The 23,169-nt window shown below is 38.8% G+C and overlaps 1 protein-coding gene across 1 annotated transcript in view; it reads left to right on the top strand.

Moving 5' to 3' along the window:
* FCHSD2 (FCH and double SH3 domains 2) overlaps positions 1-23,169 on the top strand; it is a 336,543-nt gene that overhangs the window by 247,469 nt on the left and 65,905 nt on the right. The window contains exons 10-12 of the mRNA XM_044668112.1: positions 2,712-2,807; positions 14,117-14,233; positions 18,514-18,618. Of these exons, the coding sequence (XP_044524047.1) occupies positions 2,712-2,807; positions 14,117-14,233; positions 18,514-18,618 (318 nt within the window). The remainder of the gene's footprint in view (positions 1-2,711; positions 2,808-14,116; positions 14,234-18,513; positions 18,619-23,169) is intronic.

Raw genomic sequence — 23,169 nt, 5'->3', positions numbered from 1 at the left:
GGGATTATACTCCAAAGAGATAATAAGGAAAAAAACTTGTACAAAAATATTTATGGCTACACTCTTCATGGTGGCAAAAAATTGGAAAATGAGGGGATGCCCTTTGATTGGGAAATGGCTGAACAAATTGTGGTATCTCTTGGTTATGGAATACTATTGTGCTCAAAGGAATAATGAACTGAAAGCATTCCATGTGAACTGGAACAACCTCCAAGAATTGATGCAGAGTGAAAGGAGGAGAACCAGGAGAACCATATACACAGTGGCACAGTTGAATGTAATGGATTTCTCTACTAGCAGCAATGCAATGATGCAGGACAATTCTGAGGGATTTATGAGAAAGAACGCTATTCACATCCAGAGAAAGAACTGTGGGAGTAGAAACACAAAAGAAAAATAACTGCTTGATCACATGGGTAGATGGGGATATGATTGGGGATGTAGACTCTAAGGGATCACCCTAATGCAAATATTAATAATATGGAAATAGGTCTTAATCAATGGCACATATAAAACTCAGTGGAATTGCATGTTGGCTACAGGATGGGGGTGGGAGGAGGGGAGAAAAAGTAAATGAATGATGTAACCATGGGAAGATATTCTAAATTAGTTAATTAAATAAGATTTTTCAGATTAAAAAAAAAGCAGGAAAAAAGAAGTGGAATGACCTGAAGATAAGCATAAGAAGAAATAATTTTTTGTAAAATTTGACAGCTTCATTTCATTACCTACAGTTCTGACCATTTCTGTCTCTGTCTCTGCATGTCTCTTCATCTCTGCCTCTCTTTCTCTGCTCTTTCTCTGTCTTTCCCCCTCCCCATTCTGCATGTCTCCCTATCACCTCTAAGATCAAATACAAAATCCTTTTGACATTCAGAGCCCTTTATAACCTACCTCCCCCCACCATTCACCTTTCCAATCTTCTTACACTTCAGTCCTGCCATGCAACTCTTTGATCTAGTGACCCTAGCCTCCTATCTGATCCTCAGACAAGATACTCCATCTCTTGGCTCCAGGCATTTTCATTGATTATCCCCCACACCTAGAATGTCTCTACCTCCTGACTTCCTAAGCCCTGACTAAAATCCCACCTTCTACTAGAAGCTTCTTTCCCAACCCCTCTTAATTCTAGTGCCTTCCCTCTTTTAACTATTGCCTATTTAAGCTGTCTCTGTCTCTTTCTGTGTCTCTCTCTGTCTTTCTTTTTGTCTCTCTGTCTGTCTGTCTGCCTCTCACACATTCTCACTAACTAATCCTTCCTCATGATGGACCTTGGAGTGTTGGGAATCAACAGTTATGGGCCAACTAGAATCATCTTTTCTCCAAGAAAAGCATCCTCATAAATTCATCTCGTCATATCATAGGCTAATAAATGTAGTATTGGAAAAGACTTTAGGTTATCTATTCTGATCCTCTCATTTTACACATGAGGAAACTAATCCCCAAAGAGATTCCACAATTTGTTGCAGATCACCAGATCTAAACCTCTGCCTTCTGACTCCCAGGCCAATATTTTTTTTTTCCATTACACAGTTTTTCTATGTTTCTTCCTGATAAACTTCTATAATAATCCCATATTTTTATAACACTTTAAAATTCACAAAGCATTTTCCTCACAATAGCCCTGTAAGATAGAAAGTATGAATGTTATCTCTATTATACAGATGAGGGAACTGAGGCCAGAGAGTTGAAGAGATTTGTTCCAATACCTGCTTAGTGGCAGAGCCAGGATTCACCCTCAAATCTTCAACTCCAAATCAAGTGCTTTTTCTACCATACTCTTCTCTCTTAGAAGGCATTGCCCAGTCAGCTGTACTAGTTTATACAACACCTGGCTCCTAGAACATCACATACTTGTTTTTGTATTCATTCAGTCATTCATTCATCTATCACTTTTACCAGTGATGATACTTTGATCCTGAATGGATAGTTCTGCTCCCAGTCTTTCTGCCCCCTATCCTCCTGCAAACCTTCCATGTGCCATGGGTCTTCCTCTGGAGCAGGGACCTCTGAAGACCTTTTAAGTGTCAGACACCTTGGGCTTGGCCAGCGAGCCTGGTGAAGCCTTTCTCAGAATCCTCATGATGCTTTTAAATGCTTCCAATTAAATAGATACAATTTCAAAAAAAACCCAACTAGATAGAAATACAATTTTATAAAACAAATTTACAGGCTCCCTATTAAGAGCTCTGTTCTAGAGCTTTGTGTTGGTGTCAGTGAAGAAAGGAAGTTCTTGCTAATTACTCCTACCTCACCCCACACAAATACTTAGTTCACTTCCATTTCTACTCATACATGTCTCTGATAATTTGTTTTCGGCCACTGGGTATGGTAATAATAATTACAATTTCATACTTCTGAATAGTGCTTTATAGAATTCAGAAATCATCTAATCCAAACCCATTTTGTTAGATCTTCAGGTAAGGTAGACATAGTTTATTGCTATCTGAAAATGTACTAACATCCAATCTCAGATTCTGAATTTTGGGATAATCAGTGGTTTCCATAGTTAGGTTCTTGGAAAAATAGGACAAATCCTTAACCTTTGTATTTCCCTAAGATTAAAAAGTTTGTAGCTTCGCTATGACAGCATTTTGTTAGATTACTCTTTCTTTGGATCAGAAGTATGATAAAACTATATAATACAGAAGTCATGAACTGAATATTCTGAGTCTCCTTAAAGTCTTAAAAGTATTCTGTTCTCTCTGCAGGTGGTGCGGGATTACAATCTTCAGCTGTTTTTACAAGAGAATTCTGTGTTTCATAAACCACCACCTTTCCAGTTCCATCCCAGTGACAGTGATACCGTAAGGAAATTCTTCTGTTGTCTCATCTTTGTTTTACCTTTTCTCTTGTATTCATAGCCTTCTCTAGGAAGCAGATAAAGGCCAGGTTGGACTTGTTAAATTTCCCACTTGCCCTCGAATAGCCGGCATTCCTGAACTAGATGGAAAGCCCCAACTGGGTCTCATCAGCTCTTAAAGAACTGATTTTATTGTGAGCAAGTGGAAGGGAAAGCTAAGCCATCCCCTGAAAAAAAGACCCAGCAAGCTCACTTCCAGAAACATGACTAAGGTGCCCAGCAGGTCTTTATGCTGCTATTCTGAGCTAACAGTGCTTTACTAAAATGTGTGAAAATCCCAGTGGAATTACTGAAATTTTGAAAACCAAATTGGAAAAGGAAAAAGCAGGAGGGAAAACAACCCCAGAAAATGTCATAGTTATTTATTCTGTCGGATATTTTTAAAATGCCCTCTTTAATGTAGTCCTTCTTTGGACTCAAGTTTTCTCATCTATGAAATCAAGGAGATTGGACTGGGTGACCTCTAATCTTCTAAAACTAGATCTCTGGTCCCAGGTTTTGAACCAAATGCCACCAAAGCATCATGAAACCTCACTGGAATGTAATTACTTTCATCCCATCATCTGAAACATAGATTGGTCAGCAAGAACTTGAGGCTAAGCATTCTTAACTCCCCTAAGTGTCTATTTACTACCTCATTTATAGCATTGTTTCTAAGAAGGTAATTAACTCCTATAATCATAATTTTCATACCATCATCTTCACATAATCACTTAGCAACTTTAGGCCTATACAGTAAGTCACCCTTTCTGCACATGACACATTGCATCTTATGTCTTCTCCAAAAAGTCCTTGGTTAAACATTAGTGGAGGAAATGATGGACTACTGAGTACCTTCATGAGTCTTTTGATTGTGTCTTTCTCTTTTCTTGAGTCTGATCAGAGGACCATCATAAATCACTTTTGTTTCTGTAGTGCTTTTAAGGTTTACAAAGCATTTTCCTTCTAACAGCCTATATGAGGTGAGTAGTGGAGATATTGATAATTCTATTTTACAGATGAAGAAACTGAGGCTCAAAAAACTTAAGCAAATTACTTTCCTAAGAACTATACAACTAGGGGCAGCTAGGTGGCTCAGTGGATAGAGCATGAGACCTGGAGAAAGGAGGTCTTGGGTTTATATCTGGCCTCAGAAACTTCCCAGCTATGTGACTCTGGGGAGGTCACCTAGCCCTCAGCTGCCTGTCCCTTGCCACTTTGTCATCTTAAAATTGATACTAAGACAGAAGGTAATGGTTTTGGTCCTTTTGTATGTGTTTTTTAAGAGCTGTGAAGTTAGCAAATATCAGATCCAGTAATGCGAATCCCAGCCTGCTGAGGACTCTGGACTCTGTACTATCTGAGTCTGAACTAAACTGTACTAGACTGAGGACTTTGGACTCTACTGCCCTCTTAAAGGAGTGATTTTAAGAAGAAAAGGCCTGAACCTAGTTTTTCTGTTCCTAGGTTCACTGTCTGAAACATGTCAGAATGAGAAGGAAGTTTTCCCAGGAGTAGGTAATGGATAAAAGCACCTGTGATAACATAGATAGAGAGCTGGCCTCTGGGGTAGGAAACTCTGGATTTAAGTCCTGCCTTCTACACAGACTAGCTTTGTATGAACCCTGAAAAACTGCCTCAGCATCTCAGTGCCCTGGGAAACTTCTTTTCTTTTCAATCATTACTTTCTTAGTATCAGTTCTAAGAGAGATGAGTGGTAAGGGCTAGGAAATGGGGGTTAAATGACTTGCCTGGGATCACACAGCTAGGAAGTATCTGAGGCCAGATTTGACTCCAGGACCTCCCATGTCTGAGCCTGGCACCCTTATCTACTGTACAACCTAGCTTCCCCCTTGGAAAGCTTTATGTGATGATAAATTGCAGGGCACATGTCAGGCTGTGTCAGTGACAGGAGTTCCTTACACAGATGAAGCCACAGATTCAGTTTATCACTATTGAATAACACAAGGATGTCCATTGAACCAGCACGTGGATGATCATGGTAGCAGGCATCTTTACAGTGAGTGCTTCGCATCCAAGAAAGTGCTTTCTTTATACATGTCACAGACCCTCCTTACCTAAGCCATTGGTTAATTCTGCCAACAGTGCTAGACAAAACAGTGTTTAGGAAACAGTTGCATAGAAACAGTGTTATAAAGGGAACAGCACAGACCTGCTGGCCTTCACGGGCATCACTGACACTGGGCCTCCAGTGCTGGCTCCTCCATCCACTCAGCCATCCAATTTGTGTCTCAGGTGATCAGGGAAATGTTCTCCATGTTACAGTGGGTTTGGATATTGTGTGCAAATAACCTTCTTATGAAAACATTATGTGGGATTTCCCTTTGTCTCATTAGTTCTCACCACAACAAAATATGAGCTAGTCAAATATTATTCTCTTCTTTCACAAAAGGAGGGCACCAGGACTCACAGAAGGGAAATGGTTTTCCCCAGGTTGTGCAAGTTAGTAGATGTTGTGGCCATGACTCAAACCCCTGTTTTGGGTCTTTCTTTCTAGGCCCCATGCAACATCTTTTGACTGAGGTTTAAAATGTCCCATTGCTTGACAGGTATCTGGTAGTTGCCATGTAGATTGGTAGGGGATCTGTGTCCTTAATGGAATTTTTCTCCACTGATACAGGTCTCATCTTGTCTGTTACTTTCTGCCAGTGACCTGTAAATTAATTTTAGATTGTCCCTCTATGGAATGGGAGTGGAGGTTTGCTTGTAAATGAGTGCAAGGGAGAAAGACTGAGAAGAGTAGGGACAAGGAGCTAAGGTTTTGTTTTTTGTTTTGTTTTTTTAATAAAAATTAAAGCTTTAACTAAGATAATAGCCCAAAGTTAATTATCTCAATGTTTGTCATCAGTTAGAGATCAAGGACTTTAGCCCTTTCCTAACTTTTCTTAAGCCAAACTGTTAAATTGGAGCCTTCCTTTTTCTGCGTCCTTCTGCTAACTGTTCTTAACTGCTCTCCTTGTGCCTTTGTGCGTTGCAGCTCTAACTAACTCTATGCTCTGTCTTCTCTGTCTCTGGGCTTTCTCTCGGACAGAGTTTAAATGCAGTGCAGCTGGTGGATATTGAGCCCTCACCCGTCAGTGCTATGAGAATGACCATAGCAGAGGTACATGATCTGGGACCATCTGTCAGGGTGGGGGCCCCTGGGAAACTGTGGAACGACGCACAGACACAAAAGTGACTGATGACATCATGAGGAAAAACCATTCACAGACTGAATCTACAATTGAATGTACCATGTTTCCCAATGACTCCTATTTCTTGGTGTGCGATTAGCCATGGACTTTCACTTCTCATCATTTTCATTTAGGGATTCATATTCCAATTCAACTAACCCTAAACGTGACTTAAGGAATAGTTTACCAAGTCTCATATATGTCATCATTAATATGTTAGGAAATGACATCTACTTCTAGAAACAGTATTGGGATCCATTTGTCACTTTTCTCAGATATATTTGTTTACCAGGTTAACATGTTGAATCTATTTTGGTAGAACCTGTATATATTATATATCTTTATATATCATATAGTATATTATAATTAATGCTATATAAGGTTAATTGGCTCATTAAATTAAATAGAGTAAATGATATTTTTTCTTATTTCATATGAAACTGACCACATACAGAATTGTGAAATATTTATGCTAAGTAAAATTCTTTAAGGTTAATCAAATCTGTTTTCCGTCTCTGTGGGACCACCAACAAATAGGAGATAAAAGTTAGAGACGTAGGCAGGCCCTTTAGAATTCCTGGGTTGCTCTTCTACTCCATAAATTCAATTCAGTAAATAAGAATAAGATAAATACAGAGAGAACTATGGCCCAAGCCCCCCCAAAACTCATAATTATAAATATGAAAAATAATAAACAGTGCTATAATAATAATTATTAGTATTTTAATTAAAGCCATGCTGCTATATAAAGTTATTAGACCACGCGCTTGTAAGCATTCAAAACTGCTGCCCTCGCCATTACTGTCTCCTGTTTCCTGTCCCGAGTCTGCTGGCCAAGAGAGCGAGCCCTCCTAACCCAGGAGATTCTAAACTCCTCCCTGCGTCAAGACGTAGGGCTCCCCACGCCCTACGATTATGAGTTCACATAACCTAGACTGACATTAGTACCATGTGCTTTAAATGTAGAGTGTCATTGTCTGTCCCATATTGTTCTTGAGTTCCATGCATTTGCCTATATGCAAGCTCTTAAGTTTTCAGATTTGGAAAGGACCTTTGAGATCTTTTGGTCTTCCCCTCTCATTTTACAGAGAACACTTGAGTCTTAAAGATGGGACTTGCCCAAAGAAACTCAGCTAGCAGGTACAGGATCAGAACCTAGTCTCTAGAAATAATTGTTTTGATTTGGACTCCAAAAACATTTCTGCTTTCTTTCTGCACAAAGCCAAAAAAATTATTCCTTCTAATAGGAGAATTTGCTTCTCCTTGCCTTGCCTGAAAAGAAAGTCTCCTGATGTAGACAACAACTGGGACAGTCATGTTAAAAAAGGCTCCCTTCTTCCTTCTCTCCCCCCAACCTTCTAAATCTCCTTCTTGAAAAAAAGGGGACATTGAGCTCTGAACTGAGCTGTAAGCTGTGAGAGTAGATTAACAAGACCGGCCAGTTATCAGGAACCCTGTTTGGAGGACAAATTTACTTTAGTCTAAGGGGGGAAAAAAAGAAAAGAAAAACAATGGAAACTGCCATATCTACCAAGCTGAGCTAAGCACATCTAAAAAGAAAAAATGCTGAGGGAAAATGGTTCTTTTAGCCAGCTTTTAATGTTTCCTGGTATGTGAGGGGGAGACCCTTTCCTCTCTATCTTCCTTCAGCTGCATATAACGGATCACACAGATCATCCTGACAGTAAAGAGTTGGCTTGAACTTTTGTAAGCAAGTCATTTTCCTGTTTTTAGCTCCTGTGTGTTTAATTGGAGCTGAACTCTAAGATCCTTGATTCATTCATTCATTCAAGTGTTTATCAAGCATCTCTTGTATAGAGAATTATGGTCGGCACTGGAAGAGATACAAAGTTATATGTATGAATAAACGCATGCTGCAATGAATGAAAAACACTGATTACGTGCAAAACTCTGTGCCAAGTGCTGGGGATGCAAATGGGAAAGCAGGACAGTCATTGGTCTAAAGAAGCTTATATTCTAATGGGGAAAACAATACATATGGGAAGTTTGAGCAGCAAATCCAATGGAAAAGTTCCATGATCCTTAGGATGCAGCAGCCAGACTGATAATGCTACTTCTTTCATGACATTTTTATTGATGAAATTGCACCAGTTTCTGGTGGTAAGCTATTTGACAATACCAAGCACTTAGCTAAGGTCTAGCCTCTGTCCTCATGGAGATTACAGTCTAAGGTTGTTTTTTAAAAAGGTGGCATTTGGTTTGAGCTCTCAGGTAAAGGTAGGAATTCAAAAGTAGAAGGGGAAAGAACACATTCCAAGCACAGGGACCCTCATAACTAAGGACATTTGCACAGGACCTATTCAGGAGAAAGAGGAGCATACTGTTCATGGATGAGAGTAATGAGAAAACAGTGGAAAGGCAAACTAGCATCAGATTGTAGAATCAAACAGAAGGTCTGACATTCCTGAGTGACTAAAAGATCTAACTGAAGAGCCTACAGCTCTGTGCCTCCCAGACTATCCTTGTAAGATTAAAGGACTCTGAAATAAATATAAATAACTCATCCAGATTATTCTTCATCGACTTCTACCTAGCTGAGGGATGGCCAAATGATATATGATAATAATTAGATATATGATAATGTATAATATAAGATGTTTTCTCCAAGTAGTTTCCTCATTGGTGAAGGAAATTTCATTCAATTCAACAAATATTTAAGCATCTTATATCTGGTATACTGTACTTGGTGCTAAGGACACAAAAATAAATAAGAAAAAAACCTTTCCCTCATGGATTTTATAATCTTTTAGAGACTAAGACTAGTTGTGATTTCCTCTGTATGATTCTCCCTCTACTAGAGTGAACCCCTCGACACCTTCTCCATTCATCCAATTCTCATCCATGTCTTTCCAAAAATCCTTCATAGAAGGTACACCAACCTTGAAGCAAGGTAACAAGTAGCCCTCAGGCCATTTATTATAATTCTCTCCTTTCACTTTCTCATCCTCCTGCTTTTTCTGCTCATAGACAACCTCATTAACTTCTTTTACATCATTTCTCATATGTAAGTCACCACTGGTAGTATACTACTTCCTGTTTATGTGTACCATGTGTTTTTACATTCACTTTTTTGGTTATCTGTTAGTTTTATTTTTCTAGGATTATGGCATTTTGTGATATGTAGATATGGAGCATTTAAAGAATATTGGTAACTAAACGAATTAGTTTTTATAGCAGCAAGCAATTTATGATCATTTCTGTGGTGCCTTTATGATTCTAGGACTCTAGTCTCCATTTAATCTATTAGGCTGAACTATGTGTGGACTAGGAAATGTGTATTATCTAAGCACCATATCCCACAATCACTTTTCTACATTATGTTGTTTGGTTTGAGAGTTTTTTGTTTGGTTTTTGCTTAATTTTCTTTTGGTTTATGTCAAAAAGAAGATATAATTCTGAATATAGGAATAAAATGAAAATGGTGAGGCATGAAACAAAACATTGTAGGATAAAATATTCTTAATTTTCTCTTCAGAACTAAAAAGTTCCTTAGCTCAACAATGTCTTAATTTATTTTCATATTTATATTCTAACCAAAAATCCCCCTATCTCTTTCCTCCCAGTAAGTAAATAGTAGAGGGGAAAGGGAAAGAAGAGGATTGGCATTTTATAAATTAACAATAATTATCAACTCTTTACCAATTTTTCTTTTCTTTTCTTTTTTAAGGCAATGGGGGTCAAGTGACTTGCCCAGGGTCACACAGCTGGGAAGTGTCTGAGGTCAGATTTGACCGTAGGCCCTCCCGTCTCTAAGCCTGGCTCTCAATCCACTGAGCTACCCAGCTGCCCCCATCTTTAACATTTTAAGAGACTTAAAATGTTTTCTTCATATTAGCTTTGTGAGATATGGAGTATAAGGATTGTTATTCCTATCTTCTATATGAAGAAGATAATTTATGAAAAGACAATTGAAGTAGGCCATTCCTGAGTCTAGAATGTAAGCATCAAACATCATCTGTTTAACTGAGTTTTAGCGAAGAGGCATGCCAGGCTATCGACCATGAAAGTCATATGGCCTCTATAATTCACTTCATAATAAATCCAATCCACTCATTGGAAAAATGAAGCCCCGAGAGAGAAAGAAAGATAATCCAGATAGTAAATAGGAGAAACAAGAGTCTAGCTCAAATCTCCTAACTCCAAATCCAAGGCTCTTTAGGGATATTAGTATAGCTCATCTGAAAATATCAAATACCCAATGACAAAGACACAGATTAGCAGAATAATCTGAAATAGGTTTGATCACACAGTCTTGGTCTTATACCTAACAAGTGGTCCAATAGCCTACCTCCTCTTAAAACCTGCTCCTTTGGGGGATAGCTCAAATATTTGGGAATATTTTCTTTAATAACAGACTGAAATTTGCCCCTTTGCAACTTCTACCCATTGTCATTCATTCTGCTCTCTGGGGCCAAGTAGAATAAGTCATCTCTCTTCCACTGAGCAGCCCTTCAAACATTTGAAGATAAGTAATTATGTGCCCACTAAATCTTTTTTCTTTTCCAGGCTAAAAATCCTCAGTTCCTTCAGTTGCTTCTCATTTGGTATGAACTGCAAATCCTGTGCCATCCTAGTTATTTCCTATGGACACTATCCAACATACTTCCTAAAATTTGGTACCCCAAACCAAACACATTACTTGACAGCAAACTTAATAACAGGGTAGAATACAATAGAACTTTCACCTCCCTTTTGCTGTATACTGTGCCTCTCTAAATGTAGACCAAGATTGTATTAACTTTCTTGCTTACTATATCATACTATTACCTCCCAAAGAGTCTGCAATCCAACCAGACTTTAGGCCATTTTGGAGTGAACTGCTGACTAGCAACATCTTCCCAATTTTGTTCTTGTGAAGTTTGTTTTTAACTCATATGTAAGACGTTATATTTATCGTCATTAAATATCATCTCACTCAATTTGGCCTAGTATTTTAGAACCTTATTTTCTCAATGAGGAAGGAAGGGTTGTAGCAATTCATCTCAATTGTATATCATCTACAAACATATTAAGAATGTCATGCATCTATATTTTAATCAAAGTCATTGATAAATGACACAAGGTCAATCTTATACTAAACCCTGGAATATTTCATACATGGAGACCTTCTGAGTTGCCATAGAATCATCAATGACTCTTCTTTGTTATTCAACCAATTCTAAAACCACATTATTATTTCATCATCTAGGCCACAGCTCTCTATCTTTTCCATAAGAATAGCATTAAAGATTTTCTCCAATGTTTTGCTAAAATTACATAAATTGTATCTGGGAGGGGGGGAGGGGGAAGCTAGGTAGCTCAGTGGATTGAGAGCCAGGCCTAGAGACGGGAGGTCCTAGGTTCAAATCTGGCCTCAGACACTTCCCAGCTGTGTGACCCTGGGCAAGTCACTTGACCCCCATTGCCTAGCCCTTACCACTCTTCCACCAAGGAACTAATACATAGAAGTTAAGGGTTTAAAATTTTTTTAAAAAAAATTGTATCTATAGGAATCTCTTTTAATTTGGCATGACCTACTATAATGATACCATTCTGATCCTTTGTGATCAATACTGCTTTTTCTGGCACCCCTCTAACAATACTTTCTAGAATGTTTCCAAGATCTGCAGTCACTCTCTGGCCCATAGTTTGCGATCTCCACATCCTATTTTTGAGAATGCAAGCATTTGTCCTTCTCCAGTCCTCAGCATCTTTTCCATCCTACATGACTACAAGTCTCTGGCAGTGGTTTAGCAATCACATCAGCCAGTTTTTTCATTACTACAAGGTATGTAGCTTATCTGAGCCAGGTGACAAGATCATCAAGGGCAGGCCAGCAGTCTCAAGCACGTTTCCTTTGGATGGAGGCTCTTTAGTAGCTCATTGAAAAAATTGCTGAAGTGAAGGAAGAGTCAAGCCACTCTGTCTTGCCTCTTTCATCTCATCTTTCTGTCTACCTCTTTGCCAAAGTCCTATGCCTTCTATAAGTCTCTTTTCTCCCTAATTTATCTCTGAAAACACAAAAGCCACTCCTTTTTTATCTTTAGCTTTCTTCATCAATCTTAGCTCATGTACAATTTTCACACCCCTGATAGTTTTTGTATAGGACTTTTTTGTGTTCATTCTTCATTTTCTGCCCTTGCCTCCATGTTCTTTATGTGTCTTTTTAAAATCTGAGTTGCATATTAGTCTCTTTAGGCAGTTCCTCCTTTTATCTCTTCTTTGGAATTTTTATGTTTTTAGAACTTAATTCTTAGGGATCCCTGTATTAATTTCCCCCAGAGAAGTTCAGGCCTTAAAATCCTACCTCTCCTTTCTCTCAATCTTTTGAAATCTGCTCTCTCCAAATCAAGGGTACACATTAAATTTCACCTTCTTCACAAATTCTGTCCCAAATTTCATCACTACTGTATCATACTTCTTTGCCAGCCTTATGATCCATTTTCTGAATTTGCCCATTTCATTTTTCTCTCCCTATGATATGTAATAGACTATTCACAAAAGAACCTGGGTTTTGTTTCTCGTGATTTTCACCCACATACACCTAGCTCCTCTGATTCCAAGATGTCTTCATATGAGTTTATCCTTCTGAATTGATGGATAATATTCCCCACATTTGCCTGTCTTGTTTCTTTTGAGTAAGATACGTCCATCTATAGTAGACCTCCTTCCTCACCAGGCTGAACTACTGACTTTCTCTAAAATGCCTCAGAAGCCTCTGGAAGATCACCCCAGCTCTGAAATTCACACAGTGGAAGAATTCATACACCTTCCACCCCTGTGCCCTCTCCCTCTGTTTGGGGGACTCCTTCCAAACCCTCCAGGCCAGCCATATCTCATTCCTCCCTAGGCTGACCTCTAGACTTTCTCTACCATGTCTTTAGTTGAATACCTTCACCTCTTTCCCACACCCCTTCTTCTCCTCCTACCCTACCCCCATCTTTCAGCCTCATTTTTGGGATTGTCTTCTCCCATTAGATTGTAAGCTCCATCAGGGCAGAGACTGTCTTCCTTTTTCTTATTTGTATCTCTAGCATTTAGCACAATGCCTGGCACATAGTAGAAGCACTTAATAAAAATTTGTTATGCTGTGTCATATCAGAAAGGGAAGGTAGTCAGCAATGTTAAATGCTGCCAAGAAGTCAAGAAAGATGAGGACTAAGAAGAGGGCAATAGATTGGCAAGTAAGAGGTCAATGGTAACTAAAGAAGCAGTGACAAGGGCAAAAGCCAGACTGCAAAAGGTTTAAAAGAAAATGAAAGAAATGCTATCCAAGGAGGAACTTGGGTCATGGTAACATGGGAGTTAGTGACAGAGATGAGACCTAAACCCAGTTGCAAGACTTCTTTCAGGACTTCTGACCCCACACTGCATCACCCCCTTGCTCACACACAAAATGAGTATTGTGGGCACTTGGATAATCCCATTAAATACTCCTTTTTAAAAAATTCACTCAATACTATAAATTCCTTCAAATTTTTAGCCAAGGGGCTATGTCAGAGTATGACAGCAATTTGTGAACATAAGGATGATGATGGCGATGATCACTACCACTGTCCCTGTAGTTCTTTAAGTTGGTTTTCTTCACAGAAAACAGCATCACAAAGTAGGTAGTGCCATGTTATTATCTCCATTTTGCACACAAGCAAAATGAGATATATCAAGTTAAAATGATTAGCACTTAGCCCATCCTAACTATTGTGTCATCGGCTTGGAACTGGGATTTGAACCCAGATCTCTTGATTCTAGCCCCAATCTACTTTTCCTTACATCAAAATCTTTCAGCTTTGAAACAATATTTTTTTTCCTTGCTGAGTTTGTCTTGATTTTCATGCCCAAGGGGCACAGAAGAAATAACTTAAAATCAACAAATAAAACTAGCATATGAGCTTTCTCTGTGGCAGAGAGATGTAGCCACTAAGGGCTGATGACTCATCCAGACTTTTTAGACTTGACTTTACTGTCAGGACTGACAGAGTAGAAGTCATCCAGTCAGTTGTTCTAGGCTTCAGAATGATGACCAGAGTGTCCCCAAGCTATCACTATGTTTCTTCTCCATGTTTTCTCTCTTGTGTTTTAGAGCCGACAGTTGGAATCTGAAACAGGCACCACTGAGGAACACAGCTTAAACAAAGAGGCCCGGAAGTGGGCTACGAGAGTGGCCCGAGAACACAAAAACATCGTCCACAACCAACGGGTAGGTTACAGGCAGCATCAGCATGTTTCATTACCAAATTATATTTTAATTTAGAAGGCAGACAAATTTTGAAGTTTTCAAAGAAAGAAAAACTGGGAAGAGAGTGAGGCAATGTATGGCCCAGAATATTGGTTACTGAGTCATAGATACCCAGAGTATAGAAGATCTCAAAGACCTGGATAGCAACAATCAAACAGAGAGCTGAGCTTAGATATCATTGGCCTGTGTTGCTGGAAAAGACCTTGGAACATAGGACATTGAAACCTAAAGAACAATAGAACAGGAGCAGCTAGGTAATTCAGTGGATAGAGAGCCAGGTCAGGCCCTGGGTTCATATGGCCTCAGATAATGCCTAGCTGTGATCTGGGTAGGTCACTTAATCCCCATTGCCTAGACCTTACACTCTTCTGCCTTGGAACTAATACTTTGTTTTGATTCTAAGATGGGAATTAAAAGTTTCAAAAAAAAATGAAAAGAATGTTAAAAACCAAACATATAGAACATAAAATGTCAGTGCCAGGAAGGACTCTAGGGTGGTAGTACCATAGATTTATTTATTTATTTGTTTGTTTTGTTTTGTTTTTATTTAATTTATTAATTTATAGCATTTCTCCATGGTTATAAGATTCATGTTCTATCCCTCTCCTTCTCCCACCCCCTCCCACACTCAATTCCACTGGGTTTTACATGTGTCATTGATCAAGACAATTTCCATATTATTGATATTTGCATTAGGGTGTTCATTTTGAGTCAATATCCCTAATTATATCCCCGTCCACCCATCTGATCAGGCAGTTGTTTTTCTTCTGTGTTTCGACTCCCACAGTTCTTCCTCTGAATGTGAATAATGTTCTTTCTCATAAGTCCCTCAGAGTTGTCCTAGATCATTGCATTGCTGCTAGTACAGAAGTCCATTACATTTGATTGTACCACAGTGTATCTGTCTCTGTGCATAAGGTTCTCCTGGTTCTCCTCCTTTCACTCTGCATCAATTCTTGGAGGTTGTTCCAGTTCACATGGAATGCTTTCAGTTCATTATTCCTTTGAGCACAATAGTATTCCATAACCAAGAGATACCACAATTTGTTCAGCCATTCACCAATTTGAAGGGCATACCCTCATTTTCCAGTTTTTTGTCACCCCAAAGAGTGAGGCTATAAATATTTTTGTACAAGGCTTTTTCCTTATGATCTCTTTGGGGTACAAATCCAGCATTGGTATGGCTGGATCAAAGGGCAGGCGATCTTTTAGCTCCCTTTGGGCATAGTTCCAAATTGCCATCCAGAATGGTTAGATCAATTTACAACTCCACCAGCAATGCATTAATGTCCCAATTTTGCCACATCCCCTCCAACATTCATTACTCTCCCCTGCTGTCATTTTTAGCCAATCTGCTAGGAGTGAAGTGGTACCTCAAAGTGGTTTTAATTTGAATTTCTCTAATTATTGAAGATTTAGAGCACTTTTTCATGTGCTTATTGATAGTTTTGATATCTTTATCTGAAAATTGCCTATTCATGTCCCTTGCCCATTTAACAATTGGGGAATGGCTTGATTTTTTTGTACAATTGATTTAGCTCCTTATAAATATGAGTAATTAGATCTTTGTCAGAGGTTTTTGTTATAAAGATTTTTTTCCCAATTTGTTGGTTTCCTTTTGTTTGTACAAAACCTTTTTAATTTAATGTAATCAAAATTGTTTATTGTACATTTTGTAATTTTTTCTTGCTCTTGCTTTGTTTTAAAATCTTTCCTTTTCCCAAAGATCTGACAAGTATACTATTCTGTGCTCACCTAATTTGCTTATAGTTTCCTTCTTTATATTCAAGTCATTCACCCATTCTGAGTTTATCTTGGTATAGAGTGTCAGATGTTGATCTAAACCTAATCTCTTCCATATTGTTTTCCAATTTTCCCAGCAGTTTTTGTCAAATAGTGGATTTTTGTCCCAAAAGCTGGGCTCTTTGGGTTTGTCATAGACCATCTTGCTGAGTACCATGGATTTAGATCTAGAAGAGTCCTTAAAACTTAGATCACTAAAACTGGAAGGTTCCTTAGCAGGTGCCTTGTCCAATTCCCTTCATTTTACAAAAGAAGAAACTGAGGCCTAGGGAGGTACCTTTCTTACTGACCCTAATTTCTGGATTCTGTATAACACTAACAGAAACTGGAAGCTGGCCCTATTCCATTGACTCGCAGACTTGTTTTGCTTATTTGTCCTGTTCTTCAATCTTGTCCAACTCTTCATGACTTCATGGACCATAGCATGCCAATACAGTCCCACTGTCTGCAGGTTTTTTGTGCAAAGATGCTAGAGTTATTTGCCATTTCCTTCTCCAATGGGTTAAGGCCATCAGAGGTTACATGACTTGTCCAGGGTCACACAGTAAGTGTCTGAGGACAGATTTGAATTCATGAAGAGGAATCTTCCTCACTGCAGACCCAGTGCTCTATTCACTGAGCCACCAAGCTGCCTGTTCTGCTTTAAGCCCTGTATTATTTATTGGTTACTCTAAGGAATGGCAGAGCAGAAGGTGTCAGAGATTCTAACGTATAGGTGGGAATTCAGTGACCAATATCAGTTTCAGCATCAGACAAATACCTTTTCAGAACCACTGCCCAATCAACACATCCTTCCTTTCCCATCCATCCACAGCCTCCATCTTGGGACAAGGAGCAGAATAACAGCTCCAACAGAGTATGGACTATGATGACTGAGAGGGTCAAGAGCAAGCCACCCCTCACTGGATTTCTATTTCTTTTCAAGTTAGGGTGATAGGAGAACTCAAACTGAAGTGGACAAGGACAGTAAAGTGCACTCAGCATTCTGAGGAAGATTGTGCCAGCAAGGCCTGTTCTGTCCTAGAGTTTCTGAGCACCCTGTTGAGCTCCTCTCCCACAGTAGTACTTAGTCCTGAGCTTTAACAGTTGTCCTTTACCACATTCAACCAAAACCAAATGCTGGAGCCAGTTTACAAACTGTCAGGTCAATAATAGAGAGAATGCCCTGCTGGTCTCTCTCAGATTGAAACCCTTATCTGCTAGAAATATAAACTTGCATAGTTGTCTTGTTTGCACCAAATAGCCACCTTTTACTGGTTTTTTTAGTTATCAGGAGAGCAGAGCTATTTCTTCCAAGGACAAAAGAAGGTTACAGTTTTAAGTTATCAGCTTACCTCTTAGCTTGGAAGCTTCTCAAAACCTGTAGAGGTAACGCGTCAATTCATCTGTCAGTCATAGAACAACCTTTAAAAGCCTGCTGGTGGCCTATTATCTCCCTTTGACTGATAAAATTGGTTTGAGTCCATTGAACATAGGTAGGCCTTTTATGCCCATCTGAAATCATATCTTTAGAAACACAGCCTCTTAGATACTATTTTAGTTCATGGAAAAATATGCCCTCAAGTTTGATCTCCAGACTTGAATTTTTTTCTACACATAGGTATTTTTCTCAGAAATTATAACAACCCCAAATAAAAATCTGAACTTTTACCAAGATGATAATGATGGTTTTTATGTCATACTTTGCAAATTACTTTCATATGAATTCCTATTTAATCCTTTCTATTTTCTGTGAAGTGCATCGATATTACTATCTCTTTTTTGGGGGGGGTTGTTTTATTTTTTTCTAAACCCTTACATTCAGTCTTAGAATCAATATTGTGTATTGATTCCAAGACATAAGAGTGGCAAGGGCTAGACAATGGAGGTTAAGTGACTTGCCCAGGGTCACACAACTAGGAAGTATCGGAGGCCAGATTTGAACCTAGGACCTCCAGTCTCTAGGCCTGGCTCTAAATCCGCTGAGCCATCCAGCTGCCTCCTATTATCCATGTTTTGCAGATGAAGAAACTGAGACTCAAAATGCTCAAATAAATTGCCTAAGATTATGCAGTGGATAAAAAGAAGAGATAACCAGAACCCAGATCTTCTAACTCCAAGCCCAGGGCTTTTTCCATTATACCTTGATTTCCTTGAAATTTACCTCCAAAATACTTGGCCACCCATCTATTTGTCTAAAGGTACACAGATTATTCTGAAAGTATCTAAAATAGTCTGAGGTATTTTGTTTGAGATATTCAAAAGGCCATTAAACGTTGGTTTATATACTATAGTAGTAGGATTTGGCAATATAAATACCTTAATTCATCTTTTTTGGAGGAATTTTGTTTAGCCTAAAATAGATTCTTAATTGGTGACTTGATGTGCTCTTTATCTTATCGTGAATACCAGGTTTCTGTGTAACAGAATGTTTGTGCTTTTCTTCTTTTGCTTAACAGGCCCTAGAAGAGTTAGAATGTCATGGTGTTGCTGTATCAGAACAAAACCGAGCAGAATTAGAACAGAAGATAGATGAAGCCAGAGAAAGTATTCGTAAAGCAGAGGTAAGGCACTGTCTCTCCAGATCCATTCCCCTGGGTACCACCTTATGGAGCTGGGCATCAGTTATCATTGTTCATTTGGATAGCTAAAAATCCCCAGGTCTCAGTGTTCAGGGAACAGAAGGAGATGTAGCAAGAATATTACTGAGCACAACCTCTGTGGTGGGTGTGAGTATGGCAGGAAGATGAGGAAGAAGACAAGAGGAGAGACAATTAATGGTGTAAAAGCAAGTATTAAAAATGTGTACTTTGTCTTATATAAAAGTCTAAAGCAAAGAAAACTATGTGAAAGAATAATCTCTGCCATCATTTTAGTTCAGAATATTTATTAAGTGCCTCTAAGGCATTATACTTGGCACTAGTAATACAAAGATGAAAAATTACATATGTGCAAATAAAAAACCAGCAAAAGTGCTGTTAAGAGGAAGAGGTTCAAACATATATTCATAAATGAGTTACACCTGGAGGGGAAAAGTCAAGGGAGGCTTCATGGAACAGGTGGCAACTGAGTTATACCTTGAAAGAAGGATAGGAACATAAAACAGAGAAACTTTGAAGGGGAATCTGTTCTAAGTATGATGGATAATATGATCATAATCATGAAGGATATGAAAGAAAGGGAAGTAAAGACGTCCACATTGACCGAAACATAGACTACATGAAGGGATAAGAGATAAAACTGGATAAGTAGGTTGGATCTAATTGTCAAGGGCCTTGAATATAAGAATCAAAGAGTAAATTTCAATTGGAAAGCAGTAGGGAAACATAGGATCATTGCGGTATGCCAGAAAAACCAATTGGGCAAGAGAGTATAGAATGGATTGGAGAAGGAATAGATTGGAAGGAGGGAAACCAGGTAAGAGATTATTACATGGAGGTCCTGGGTTCAAATGTGGCCTCAGACACTTGGTAGGTAAGTCACTTAACTCCAGTTGCCCAGCCCTTGCCACTCTTTTGCTTTGGAACTAATACTTAGTATTGATTCTAAGACAGAAGAAAAGAGTAAAAAAGGGAAGGTGGGGGGGAGGGATATTACAATAGTCTGTTCAGTAAGAGCATCCTGAATTAGAGGGGTTGTAGTGGCAATGAGTAGGACAATATGAGGGACACTGTAGAATTAGAAATGGTAGAATTTGACAATTGATTGGATAGAGAGAGTGAGATATGAGGAAGAATAAAAAGTGGTAGAAAAAAATAAAGGATAGCACCATAATTATTAACTTTGTTGAATGAAAAACAGATGGCACAAAACTAGAGAAGTCATTTATTGAGAAGGGCAGGTTTAAAAGGGAAAATGATTAATTTGAGGACCATTGTATTTCCAAAAGGGTGTGTAGAGCTTCAAGTGCCAAACAAAAGACTTTATACTTAATCCTGGAGGTAGTAGTGGTTCATTGGGATTTGATGAGGTCGGGAAAGACCTCTACTTTAAAAAATCATTTTGACAAGTGAGATCTTACTTGGAGGATGAATTGGAATGAGAAAAGAGTTGAGGCTGTAAAATCAGAAAAATATTGCAATAGTCCAGGCAAGAGGTGATGAATACTTCAACTATGGTGGTGACTATGTGAGTAGAAAGAAGGGGACATGAACAAGGTTGTAAATGACAAGATTTGAATACTGACTCAGTGAAAGGGGTTCAGACAGCCCAAAGAGTCAAGGAAAATCTCAAGGTTACAAACCTGGGTGACCGAGAGGAGGATGGTGATGTCCCCATTACCAATAGGAAAGTTCAGAAGAGAGTAAGATTTAGGGGAAAGATAATAAGTTACATTTTTTTGAAATTCCTATGAAACATCCTGTGAAATTCTTGTGGGAAATCCAGATTGAAATCTCTTAACAGGCAGTAGGGATAGGGCTAGGAGCTCAGGAATAGGACTAGAGATGGATATGTGAATGCAGAAATCATCTGCAGAAGGATGATAATTGAACCCATGGAAGCTAATGAGCTTACTATGAGAGATGGTACAGAGCAGGGGTCAGCATACTACCAGTACAACCTACAGACCAGATGACTGTGAGATCCAATTTTGTAGCCTCCAGCTAAGAATGGTTTCTTACATTTTAAAATACAATAAAATTTTATGTTAAATGTAAAAACCCATTCTTACTTTCTAGGACATATAAAACAAGCTATGGTCCAGATTTGTCTCATGCAGTAGTTTGCTCATCCCCTGGAGAAAGAAAAGGAAAGAGGCCCCAGGACAGAGCCCTAGGGAACAACACTGTTGTTTTTTGTTCTTTATACTCAAAGAGGGCCAGTGACATCATAATGTTGGGATCAGGACACACTATATTTGACTATGGTTGATCAGTCTGATATGAGCTTGGCAGGCTCTACCACAAGTTGGGCACAAATAGTCCACTAGAGAATTTGAGATGGAAATGTCTCTAGATTTATGTATCTTAAGTTTTCCTTTGTGCTACTGAGATTCTGCTTTGTTCATTATGCACAGCTCTAATGGTCCTGTGCCAGCATCTCCCATGTCTTATAATTGATACTAAAGTTCTTCAGAGAGAGCCTGAGAGTGTTGTTCTACTTCTTCTGACCTCTATGTGAGAGCTTGCCTCATGCAAGTTCTCCCTAAAATAGTCTTTTAGGTTAATGTTGGTATTTAGGCTTCATGGTCAGCCCTCTCTGTGGTAGAGTTGAATGGTTGGCTGTTTAGCTCTAGAAAGGACCTCAGTGTCTGGTACCATATCTTACTAAGTAATCTTCAGCATCTTCCTAAAACAATTCAAATCGAAGTGGTTCAGTTTTCTGTCATGTAGTAGACTCTCCAGGTTTCATAAGCATACAACATTGAAATCAGCACAATGATAGACCTTCACTTTGATGAACAACCTAATACCTCTTCTCTACCACACTTTCTTTTGGATCCTTGAATGACTTCAACAGTGAACTAGCAACAGAGACTGAGAAAGATAGTCAGATAGGTAAGACAACCAGGAGAGGTCAGTGTCAGAAAAATCCAGAAAGTAATATCTAGAAGGAGAATGTGATTAGCAATGTCAAATGCTTCAGAGAAGTCTAAAAGTTATTTTTAAAAGGATTAAGGGATCATTGATAACTTTGGGAAGAGTAGCTTCAGGTGAATGATATAATGGAAAACCAGATTAGAGAGGATTTGAAAGAAAATGAGGGGAAGAGAAGTGATGACACCAAGTATAGATAGCTTTTACAAGAAGTTTAGCTAAGGCTTAGAGGGAAAATATAGAACATAGCTGGATCAGAAACATACATGGGTATGTTTGTAAGCAACAGAGAAGATGAGAGAGAGAATGTGATGATGATGATAGAGGTGGCAATTTGTTAGAGAAGGTGGGACTCAAAGATACATGTATAAGATACATTGGTTTTGAAAAGGAGGACCTGGGGGCAGAGCCAAGATGGCAGCTTAGGAGCACCTAAAGCCTTAACCTCTCCAACAGTCCTTCCAAACCAATATTTATATTGTGCTTCTAAGAAAAAAGAAATCCCAAATCTAACAAGAAGAAGTCACAAGACTCTCCTCCTGAAAACAATTTGAAAGGTAGTCACAGGGTCTATTTTCATGGACTGAGGGCTGTAAAAAGACCAAGCTATCTCTGTGAGCCCCCAGGCAAAGCTTCTAGCTGTGAGGGTTCACCTCTGACCCACCACATGTGGCTCAGAGCTCTGACCACTGCTAGCAGGGAGGAACAGGGGGCGACCACTGGGCTGGACAGCCTCTGTCCACTGGGCTACAGTGAAAAATTTGCCCCAGGGTAGACTAGCTCAGCAGGTTCATTCAATTGGTTGAATCCAGTATACCAGCAAAGGATTGAGAAAAGAAGATTCAGCCTCAGGACAGAACAGCTCAAATACTCTGGTTCAGTAAATCAACAGAGGGGCAAGTCTATATAGTCCATAGGGCAGAAGAAAAAAAAAGTAAATAAAATGAGTAAACAAAAGAGGAAGAAAAAGAAGCTGAGAAAACAACTGACCTGGAGAATAGATCCAAGAGAAAATTTAAGACTCATTAGATTACCTGAAATTCATGACCAAAAAAAAAAAAAAGTCCAAACATCATGCTATAGGAAATTATCCAAGAAAACTGCCCTGAAATTCTTGAATATGAGGATAAAATAGAGACTGAAAAAATCCATAGATCACCTCCAGCATTAAATTCCCAACTGACAACTCCCAGGAATGTCATAGTCAAACCCAAGAACTCCTAGGTCAAGGAAAAGATACTGCAAGCTGCTAGAAAGAAATAATTCAAATATCATGGAGCACCAATTAAGATTACACAGGATCTGTGAGCATCCACACTGAAGGACCAGAAGGCATGGAATATGATATTCTGGAAGACAAGGGAACTGGGCCTACAACCAAGAAACATCTACATAGCAAAACTGACCAGGGATAAGTATGGTCATTTAATAAAATAGAAGAATTCCAAACATTCCTGAAAAAAAAAAGGCCAGACCTAAACAGAAAATCTGATGCCTAAATACAGAATTCAAGAGAAACATAAAAAACAGCAAATAAGAAAAAAACCTTTAAGGACTTAAATAAGATCAAATGGAAAA

The sequence above is a fragment of the Gracilinanus agilis genome, chromosome 3 (assembly GCF_016433145.1).
Source record: "Gracilinanus agilis isolate LMUSP501 chromosome 3, AgileGrace, whole genome shotgun sequence".
NCBI lineage: Eukaryota > Metazoa > Chordata > Mammalia > Didelphimorphia > Didelphidae > Gracilinanus > Gracilinanus agilis.
The sequence above is the reverse complement of the archived record's forward strand: the minus strand, read 5'-3'. Positions and strand labels throughout refer to the sequence as shown.